The sequence below is a fragment of the Aplysia californica genome, unplaced genomic scaffold (genome assembly GCF_000002075.1).
Source record: "Aplysia californica isolate F4 #8 unplaced genomic scaffold, AplCal3.0 scaffold00618, whole genome shotgun sequence".
In the NCBI taxonomy this organism is placed as follows: domain Eukaryota; kingdom Metazoa; phylum Mollusca; class Gastropoda; order Aplysiida; family Aplysiidae; genus Aplysia; species Aplysia californica.
This window is the reverse complement of record NW_004797888.1, coordinates 105,665-117,256: the sequence shown is the minus strand read 5'-3', so window position 1 is coordinate 117,256 and position 11,592 is coordinate 105,665. Positions and strand designations below refer to the sequence as shown.

At 40.9% G+C, this 11,592-nt stretch overlaps 1 protein-coding gene across 1 annotated transcript in view; it reads left to right on the top strand.

Moving 5' to 3' along the window:
- LOC101851220 (60 kDa neurofilament protein) overlaps positions 1–11,592 on the top strand; it is a gene marked incomplete at its 5' end in the record, with an annotated part of 22,917 nt that overhangs the window by 1,598 nt on the left and 9,727 nt on the right. The window contains 2 exon segments of the mRNA XM_013087664.2: positions 10,091–10,243; positions 10,580–10,768. Of these exon segments, the coding sequence (XP_012943118.1) occupies positions 10,091–10,243; positions 10,580–10,768 (342 nt within the window).

Genomic DNA, 11,592 nt, shown 5'->3' with positions numbered 1-11,592 from the left:
ATTAAATGTGTCTTTAAAGATTTTTAAAATTTAGACTCAGATGTTGTATGTCTCAAGGGTTGGGGAAGAGAGTTCCAAACTTAAGGAGCAAGGTGGGCAAACGATCTTTCAGCTAATTTTTACCCTCTTTTCTAGGAACTCTTAAAAGATACCGATCGCCTGATCTTGGGGATCTAGATGGAACATAAAATCTGGATGAGATCACTAAGATATGAGGGAGCTTTGTTATTGACACATTTATGACATAATATTGCAATTTAATACGACATTCTATCTGACACGGGAAGCCAATGCAACGTTCTTAACAGGAGAGTAATGTGATCCCTCTTCTTTTTCTTTAATGCAAGCCTAGCAGCATGATTCTGAAAACGTTGTAACTTTTGAAGAGTGGTATTTGGTAAGTTAGCTAGTAAAGCAGTGCAATAATCGATGCGTGAAAACATGAAAGATGACACGAGCGTTTTCAACAAGTGTTCATTCAAAAACATAGACATATGACACATTTGTGAGCATGTGTGTGTGTTTGTGTGTGTGTGTGTTTGTGTGTGTGTATGTGTGTGTGTGTGCGTGTGAGTGTTTGTGCGCGTGTTTGTACTGAAATACATTTCTGAGAGCCAGCCAGACATATGTCTGCCCCCCCCCCCCAAGGCTTCCCGCGACTCAAGTGAACGCACGACCTCCCCACAAGTGACTCCCTATACACAGCGCACACTGCAGGAAGTTTCCTCAAATCTCCATTTGATATGTTATACTTCTCAACAAAGTTAAGGACCACTTAAAGTCACACATGGTACATAAAACTGAAGAACATGACACGGTTCAAAATTGTTTGAGAGGGGTCTTTATTCATCAGTTCACCTTTTGCAAACGACATTTTGCACATTTTGTTAGGGAAAATGTGTAATTTCAGATGTTGAAGGAGGTAACCCATGTTTTTAAAATTCACATCCCAACTGTCATAAACAATTAGGGCTCTAAATCGCATGTGGTCACCATTTGTAAGAAAACAGTCATCGCATCTTTGTCTCATGGACGGAATAAGTGTTCACAATGTCAGTTGTGGCGTCGGTGGCCTAGTGGTTAGGCTCTCGGACTCGCAACCGTAAGGTCGTGGGTTCGAATCCCGTCAGGGACCCGACGTTGTGTCCTTGGGAAAGGCACTTTACACGAATTTTCCTCACTTCACCCAGGTGGGAATGGGTACCCGGCTATAGACAGCGAAAGATCTTGTCAGTTTGTTAGTGTTTGAGCGCTTAATCAGCTGCTTGCACTGTATGCTTCCCGGGAAGCTGAGAATGTTTCGGAATGTTCTATGGTCTGCTGGGGTAATAATATAGTGTAAAGCGCATAGAGCCTGCTGTTGAGCGGGGATATGCGCTATACAAATGCTATTTATTATTATTATTATTATAATGGCTTGGCTTTCTTGGTCAAAAATGTTAAAGAGTTCATCCACATTGTTTCGGTGTGGCTTATGGTTTCTTACTCGGCGCCCAAGTGTTCAATGGGACTAAGGTCCGGTGATCGGGCTGGCCAGTCAAGCCGGATCACGTGGTGCTGCTGCAGGAAGTCATCCACCACTCGAGTGCGGTGAGGTCTGGCGTTGTCGTCCTGGAGTATCGCGCCCTGGTCCATTGCCCAAAGAGCCTGGAATTGCAATGGGGCGGACAACCTCGCCACTGTAACGGATACCCGTCAGAGTGCCTTCACGGCGCACCGGCAGTGGAATTTTAGTTGCCGCGGGGGGTTCCCCGCCGGGCGCCTTATCACGTCGGGGTCACGGGGGTCAGCTCCCTGTCGCCGCTCTGTCTGGGCCGACTTAATTTTTGGTACTTTTCAACGTACAATTTAAGGTGTATCCTTGTTTTTATGGTAATTCTCATTTAGTGCATCCAAAGCATGCATTTCTGCTCTTGAGACTCGAAAAAGAACGGACCTTGTAACTTGTCTGGTTATTTCGTTAGACGCGCTGGAGTCGGCAATGCTAAATTGTAATTTTTTTTGACCAGCGTGAATGAAAAAAATCAATATAAAAAAAAAGGCCTCGTCAAAATCTGTCGAACTTTTGGAACATGAACGACATAGCATTGGTGCAGATACTCAGAATAGATGGTATCTGTGCATATAATAGAAAGCTGTAATTTTGCAACTTTATCCATCGGGCACACAATTCGCAATGAAGTAATTCCTCCAAATACAACTTTATGTGTCTAATATAATCGTGAATATTCGCATATTTTCTCGAAAGTTTATAAAAGTCACCATTAAGTTTCTCTATGAAAAGTACAAATCGATTTTAGTGCTAGAATACACCTTCAATGTAGATCTAATACACGAACAGCATCTGTTACACTCCGGAAATTCCTTACTTTTCTTAAAATGCTAAGTCTAGGTTTTGTAAGTTGGCTGAATAATAGGGACGACTTCTCGTAATTGGCTTATAAGAATAATTTCTAGCTTTCCAGGTACACTGAATCAGCACCTGACTTTTCCAGCTTTATTTTTCGTTTCTATGACCATTTGCAATAACTGACAATGTGACTGATTTCTTTACATATTGTGTCCGCGCATATTTCCGACACAAAAACTAAGAATGAATGTGTTAGCTGTCAATATTTTTATTCCATACAAGAAGTTTATCTCTACCCATGTATTTACACGGTTTTGTGGGGTTTTTTTTATCGCTTAGATTCTATATTATATCTTTTTAGTTGTATGCAGGCTGCCACAGACACAGCATGATTCATGAACAAACGCAGAGTAACTTTCTCTTGTTTAATAGTGAAATAAAAGCTAACGCTGATCGTCTTTAGTTAAAAAATGCAGATGTGCATCTTTCTTCTCTTATAACTTGACTATTTCTACTCGCGCAGATTTAAGATTTCTCATGGTAAAAGACATGATATTCGTAGTCAGTTTAACACAGATTTTGGAGAGATCTGTCGTGCCTTTTTAAAATTAACAATCATTTTTTTCATACGTTTGTAACTAAAATAGGACAAATTGGGTACTCTACAAACACTTGTCTAGAACAAAAACTAAGGCACTGAAATTAACCATTCTAACGCAAAATAAATCTCAAGACTTTGAGCTTTTAGTACATCCGCGTAATGGTTTGCTGTGTGGGATGGGGAAGAAGTTGTATAATAATAATAACAGATAGCATTTATACTGCGCATTTCCATTTCCTAAAAGATGCTCAATGTGCATTACAATGAAAAAGACATCACATCTTAAAAATTAATCGACAAGTGTGTACGTAAAACAAAGTATTATACATATAATATAAGTGCATATGTGTAAAATTTTATACGAGAAAAACAGTCTCGCAGTGAGGTTGAAAATGTGTTCACTAAAAATATACAATGCAATAAAAATTCACGAACTGTCAAAATAAAGTTGAAACGTGAGTAACTAGAAACATTCATTAAAACATTAATTCTATACAGATAGAAAAATATTTCCGTTCTCTCTCTCTCTCTCTCTCTCTCTCTCTCTCTCTCTCTCTCTCTCTCTCTCTCTCTCTCTCTCTCTCTCTCTCTCTCTGTGTCTCTGTCCCCTCTCTCCCTCCCCCCCCCTCTCTCTCTCTCTCTCTCTCCCTCTCTCTCTCTCTTTCTCTCTCTCTCTCTCTCTATCTCTCTCTCTCTCTTTTCTCTCTCTTTTCTCTCTCTATCTCTCTCTTTTTCTCTCTATCTCTCTCACTCGCTATTTCTTCAGTCTCACAGTCTGGCATACACATGCATATAAACTAGTCAACAAAAATTAAGGAACATTTGAGAAAAGGTGTATAACTTCGAAAGCAAACTTCAACACGCAATGAAATTTGGTACACATTTTAATCAACATGTGTATAGCAAGTACCAAAAAAGAAAATGAAGTTATTCCATTTTAACTTGCTTGAAAAGTTAATTGAGCTTGGTAGGGGTTAAAATCCCAAATCCCCAAAATTGTCAAGGGGTTTCGAAGTTATTTTAACTTCTGACTGCAACACAAAAAAACAGTTCAGATGATTTCAATAATGAGTATGCCCACCACGATTGTCCTGGCACTCAGTACACCGGCTCCTCATCGAGTTCATGAGGTTGGTGAACACTCTCTGAGGCATCCCCTGCCACTCTGCTTACAGCATCTGAAACAGTTGCTGCGCGTCTCCTGGAGGGGTGTGGTTGTCTCTGACTCGACGTTGCAGCTCATCCCAGAGGTTTTCTATGGGATTCAAGTCCGGACTGCAGGCCGGCCAGTCCATTCGGTTGATGCCAGCCTGCTGCATGAAGTTTTGGACAACGCTCTATAAGGTCGGGCGTTGTCATCCTAGTACACTGCATGTGGCCCCATCTGCTGCAGAGTAGGTAGTGCTAATGGACGGAGTATCTCATCTCGGTAACGTATTGCAGTGAGATTCCCTAGCACTTGGTACAGAGGTGTTCTGTGGTTCAGACTGAAAGCACCCCATACCATCACGGAACCACCTCCAAAAGGCATCACTTCTCTGACGGCTCCATCGAGGAGCCGCTCTCCGGGTCGCCTCTAAACCCTGATACGGCTGTCATTGTGATGCAAAGAGAACCGGGACTCGTCGCTGAAGAGAACGTTTGCCCACTGTTGACGTGTCCATCTTACTTGGCGTCGCCAAAAGGCACGACGAGCAGCCCTGTGTGCTGGGGTGAGACGTTGGCGGACTGCAGGTCGACGTGCATTAAGTCCAAACTCATGAAGACGTCTTCGTACTGTCTGACAACTAATGTTAACACAAGTTGCCGCTCTCAGCCGTGTCTGGATGCGATTTGCAGGAGCGGATCTTGACTGCGGAGCCTGTTTATGAATGAATCGGTTTTCCCTTGCATTAGTGGCTCTTGGTAGACCTGATCTGGGTCGCTCTTGGGCATTACCAGTGGCGTTGGCACGCTGAATCAGCCGTGAAATGACAGAAACGGACACTCGAAGACGTGTAGCAACTTGTCGGAGTGAAACACCATCTTGTACCTAAGCAATGGCTAGTCCTCTGTTTACATCAGACAATTTCTGTCGAGGAGGCATGATTATGCCTAGCCCTACAGCAGCAGAATGGTGTATCCACAGTGCAAATGAGCGAGTGCAAGTCACTCACGAGACATGAATCTTGCAATTGAAAACTGATTTTTGAGCGTTCATAATTTTTCCTGACGGTAAGAGCTAGATAATAAAAATCGATCATTGGAAAACATTGGACCTTTTTGCCCCCTCCCCAGCTCATCGCACAGGAGTCACGTGCACTTCAAACCCTGGTGTGTACAATCCCATTAGTCATAGAGTAACATTTCACCAATATCTAGTTTTACGAGTAAAAGTAAAACCTCGAAAGAATGCATACAAATATATCACTCTTTTTACTGTACGTTCCTGAACTTTTGTTGACTAGTTTATATCACAGTACATCATTATGACAGGTATGCTTTTGTGAATAAAAAACGCTTCAGCTGATTTTTGAAAATGGAAATTGTTGGGGCAGATCTTATTTTATATGGGAGTTCGTTCCATACCTGGCGACCAAAGAACAAAAAGGAACGCTCGCCGTATGTTTTGTAATTTTGTTTTGGAGTTTTAAGAATTAGATTTTCAGAGGCTGATCTAAGGGCTCTAGGTGGATTATATATTTCCAGGAATGTTTTAAGATAAAAAAGGCGCACTATCATTTATACATTTAAAACAGAGAACGGCAGTTTTGTATTTGATCCTTTCTTTCATTGACAGCCACTGTAGTTCTTTCAGAATTGGTGTTACGAGCGCTGATTTGTTTTGTTTCATTATCAATTTTGCTCCTTGATTTTGGAGTACTTGTAACTTTGATAGTTTTTCGGATGTCAAACCGGACAAAATAACATTACAGTAATCTAACTTTGATAAAATGAGTGTTGTTACATGTGTCTTGGCTGCTGCTTTAGTTAAATAATTTCTTACACTGCCAATTTTCTTAAGCTGAAAGTAAATACTTTTGCTGAGCTGGCTTATTTGGGAGGACATAGACATATCATAATCCAACTGAACCCCTAGATTTTTAAGACTTCTTTTTGAACGAATGGTATGGTTATTAATATCAATTTGTAGCTCTGGGAGATTTTTAGTGGCTTTTGTATTTCCACTCAACATTATTTCCGTCTTGTCATCATTTAGTTTCAATTTATTGCTGGTCATCCATATTTTTAAATCTCTAGTGCATTGTTCAGTAGAGTCGACTAAAAGTGGTTGTCTGATCGAAATCAATAGACTTATAAATTTGAGTGTCATCAGCATAAAGATGGTAATTCATGCCATATTGTCTTAAAATATCAGCAATAGGTTGTGTATACATTGTAAACAAGACAGGTCCAAGAACAGACCTCTGAAGAACACCACATCTAAGCAAAACATTATTAGAACACGTGCTTCCAACCACAACTGCTTGTGTTCGATCCTTAAAATAGGACTCAAACCATCGCAGGACAGTACCTTTTATGCCAAAAGTAGTATTTAATCTCTCGAGTAAAATGTCGTGATCAGTGGTATCGAATGCAGCCGAAAGGTCCAAAAGAGTAAGAAGACATACCTTTTTTTTCATCAATATATTTTAAAATATCAGTACAGACCCTAAGTAACGCTGTCTCGGTACTATTGTGTGCCTTATATGCTGACTGATAGACTTCGCTAAGATTATTTGCTTTAATATGATGTAACAGTCTATTAGATACAATTTTTTCCAGAATTTTGGAAAGGAAAAAAAGATTTGAAACTGGCCTAAAATTTTTAAAGTCCTTTTCATCAAGTCCAGATTTTTTCAAAAGGGGTCTAATATGTGCTGTCTTAAAGCAATTTGGTACTGTGCCTGTGAGGAGAGAATCATTTACAATTTGGGTGATATGTGGAAGAAGTTCATGCAAACATTTTTTTAAAAGGCTGGTGGGCATGGGGTCTCAGGCGCAACTTTTTGATGGACTGTCTGATATGATCTTTTTGATTTCTTCTTCCGTTGCTGGAGTAAAATAATCGATGACTAGCCCTTTAAACTGATGGTAATTTGGGGCAATTGCGCACATTTTATCGAGCTCTTGCCTGATGGAGGTGATTTTTTAAAGAAAAAAAGTCTGAAAAACTACTACAAAGATCTCTGTCGGTGCCAGGGGGTAATATCGTTCTGTTTTGGTTGCCAAGCAGTTCACTAGAGACATCAAAAAGTTCCTTACAAGTTTTAACATTTTCAAATTTTGACTAAAAGAAAGTACGCTTGGCTTTGGTAATCATTTTACTAACAGAATTCTTCATAGTAATAAATATTCCCTTATGCACTTCAAGTCGTGTTTTTCTCCATTTTCTTTCCGCTTGCCTTTTTTCTTTTTTTGCAGCCTTTATTTCTAAATTAAACCACCTACCAACAGGTCGATGAGATAATTTTCGTTTTTGAACTGGGGCATGATCATCTAAAATATTCCTCATGATGGTATTGAGGGTTTCTATGTTAAAAGGGGAACTAATAGCAAGAGCATCACGAATGTCACATTGAAACTGGTGTAAATTTATATCGTTCAGATTCCGGGAATGAACTGTTTTTATTTCTTTCCTTGGTCTTTTGATGTTCAAGTCAACAATAAGAAGATAATGATCCGAAATGTCTTTGTCCAGAACGTCTATGCCTTTCACACAGATCTTTTCAATAGGAGAGATAACCCAGTCTAGGATGTGCTGACTTTTATGTGTTGGTACTTGTACGAGTTGTTTTAAATCATTTTCTGTCAGCAGGTTGCTTATTTTTTAGTGACAGGGTTTTCAGAGCCAAAGTGAAAATTAATATCGCCAGTTATAATGAATGGTGTACTTTTCATCTTCAGAGATGAAATTAAATTTAGAAATTCCTCTATAAAAACGGATGATTTGATATAATTTGCTTTACTCGGTGGTGGCCTGTATATGCAGCAGATGGTAATGCTTTGGGACTGCAGCTGGAAGGACATTAAAGCAGCCTCACATGAGTGACAGGGAATCTTTTTCACAGTAACTTGTGCTAAATTAGTTCTATAAATAAATGCTACTCCTCCTCCTCTACGCCCGACACGAGGGAAAGACTTAATTAAATAACCAACTGGACATATTGCTGATAAAATCGCACCGTCACCGTACTCCTGCAACCATGATTCTGTTATACATAAAATATCAAGGTTCATCTCAATAATTAAATCATTTAAATCGTCTGCTTTATTACGGCATGACCTGGTGTTGAGGCACGCTACTCTGACATTTTGTATTTCTTCTTGCAAAAAGTTTCGACAGTCGATTTTGACCAAATAGTTTTAAACATAGTCAAAAATGCGAACTTCCTAACCGACACGGCAAAGTCGCTTCAGGGCTCATTAACCCCGTGACCCCGAGCCGGGGAGCTCCGGCGGGCTGCTGAGTCACGCGAACTAAAAGTAACAGAATCGGGCGAAAAGTGACGCCGTGCCTTGAATGCGATTCAGGGGGAGGGGTCCGGTGGTTGAGTCCAATCCCACCCCATACCATAACGGAGCCTCCTCCATACCGGTCATGCTCCTGTACACAGTCGTCGTGGAAGCGCTCACCAGGACGCCTCTAAACACGGATCCTGCCATCGTTGAAGGACAATGTGAACCCTGACTCATCTGTGAAGAGTACAGTAGACCACTGCGGGCGTGACCACCTCAGGTGCTGGGCGGATTGTGTCAGTGGAACCCGGACTGTTGCTGGTCGTCTGGTGCGAAGACCAATCTCACGCAGCCGGTTTCTAATGGTCTGGTGGCTGATTCCAACGTTGCCTGGGGGTACCACCTGCTGTCTGATGTGACGGGAAGTGCAGGTCCGAGTTGCCGGGGCTGTTCTGGCGATCACCCAGCCCTCTCGTCGTGTGGTGCAGCGTGGCCGTCCGGACCACCTTCGCTCAACAGCAGTTCCAGTTGCAGAAACCCGGTCTGTCAGTCTGAAGATCACTGAGTGACTCACATCACGCCGTCTTGCCACTTCACGGACAGCAATCCCTTCGTGGAGCCAGGCTTGGACTCGTCCCATGTCGATGTTGCTCAGACGTCTTCTTGGAGGCATCGTTAAAATTGCTTAATGTGTCCGCAATAAATACCCCTAGCACCGTCAAACTCACTCAGGCATTAGTGTAGGAAGCGTGAATTCCCCTGAGTTGGTTTTTAACCAATACCACTCACTGAAAATCACATGAGTGATTGTCAAAAACAGGTTCAATTTTACAGAAAATTGGCACCCTTTCACCCCGTCTAGGCAGCGTAAATTAAACATGTGTCAAATCTGCTCATCATTGTAAACAACGGTGACCCTTCCTTACAATGACATCTACTCACTCGCCTAACTTCTCAATATTTGTTTTGCACACAGTTTGGAACAGTCTCAAACATACTATAGTGAAAACTGTAGTGGTCCCTGATTTGTTTTGAGTGTTTAATACGTTTGAAGACGGTCCTGTTTTCTTTCATGGAGGGGTAAAAGCTACCTTTATGGCACAATTTAATTTTTTTTTTAAATCCTTAAAAATCAAACATGCATGGTTTTCTAGGTCATGATAGCAGGAGACTACTTGCGAGGTCAGACATACATTTGCTGTCCGAATGCGAATCCCTGATACACTTCGGGGCAAATTTGATGAAGTAAAGCAGTGATCGATTTGTTGTAGCCTACACTGACCAGCGCTGCCCCTCTACTAATGTGTCAAACCATATAAAATTAAATAGGGGTTTGACGAAACTTTCGGAATTTGGAATTGGGTACTAAGTTATAACTTATACGTCAATGTTATCATCCAAAGTGTTATCTATTCATCAGAATGTCATCCCATGTCCTGTGCTTTTGTAATCTTTGCTTTCTTGGTAAAAGGCAAACGTAAGTCTAAAAATAAAAATAAAACTGAGATGATAACGATTCTTGTTGTTATCCATCCATCCATCCATCCATCCATCCATCCATCCATCCATCCATCCATCCATCCATCTATCTATCTATCTATCTATCTATCTATCTATCTATCTATCTATCTATCTATCTATCTATCTATCTATCTATCTATCATGAGTATGTTATCACTCCCACCCCCCTCCCCCCTCAGCCTGACACCACTATCCGAGTGATGGGCAAGCAGATGACGTCATCAAAGGCTGAGGAGAATGACGTGGATCAGCGGACCTGTCGCAGCGCGAAGACAAGTGTCAGCGGATCACATGATGGGGGCGCTGTTGCAGAACTCTCTGCTGTGGAGCAGGTACGTAATACTCGTAATAATGGCAATGTGGTGACATCAGACGTTCGCCAAAGTAATGATATTGAAGAAACAGGCATTTTCCCGCCAGATTGATCATTTCTTTATCCCCCCTCCCCCCAATCAAATTCTTTTGGTTCAACACCTTTTATGTCCATATAAAAATACATTTCCATGTGAATTTTACAGAAAACCGTAAAAAAATAAATTAAAGGCACACAATGTCATTTTTCAGTTTTTAAGGACTCTCAAGTCATTGAAGTTACCACTCACTCATCTAATACAGAGCTAGTGGCTCTTTCGAAACGTTTTTGATGGTTCGGCTCTGTTTCTGCTCAGGTGATGAGCATCAACCGGAAGTTGGTGGCTCAGATCGAGACGCTGCGGCTCAAGGTAGAGGTGGACGCCCGTCAGCACGAGAGGGTCAAGGCTGGACTGCTCAGCACCACACAGAACAAGGTCAAGGTTCGAGAGCTGGAGATTGAGAATCTAAAGACAACTATCGAAAAGAAGGAAGACACAGTCAAGGTAGGACGATGACTTCACTCGTGTTTTATTTTGTTTGTGTGTTTTTTTGTTTTGTTCGATGTATTCTGAGTTCTGTTACCCGTATACTGTCTTTTTGTTATTAAAGTTGTGTTTTGTTTACTTTTTGTTATTAATTATGCGTTTTAATCTCAAAGTATTGCATTTTTTTGTGTTATGTTCAGTGTTTCAATAATATGACAATGTGTGTGTTTTGTGTTGTTTTGTGTGTTCTCATGATGTGAATAGCGAAATGTGTTCTATTCTATGCGATGTGGTGTGTGTTCTTGGTGGGCTTGACGAATTGTGACTTACGTGATGTGTTGTTTGTTCTAAAATAGCATTAGCAAATTGTGTGCTGTGTGAAATGTTGTGTGCCGTATGATTGGGGAATTGTGTTCTACATACTGTGTTGTGCGTTCTGTGATAAACTAATTGTGTTCTTTGAGTCATGTTTTGTTTCTTGTGTTCAGGAGATCACAATAGATTTGTGTTAATAAATTATTGGTCTGCTTCAGGCCTCCATTTTAAACTTTCTTGGCCTATAGGGTCTCCATACTCAATGGGGCCAACAAGCGGGGTAGCTTTTATGTCTTGAGCGAAAGACGATTTTAATTCTATTTCTAAAAAATGGGAGGTGTGTGTATAGAGTGTGTGTATATATATGTGGGGCGTGCTGACAAAATGAATTACTTCTCACAATCCACAAAATATGCAGATATTGGCCAAAATCGACACGAGGGACACATTTCGAGTTTTTCTATTGGTGCAATATTTCATTAAGTACTAAATGCCTCTTGTTATTTCATACTGTAAAAACTTTGCCT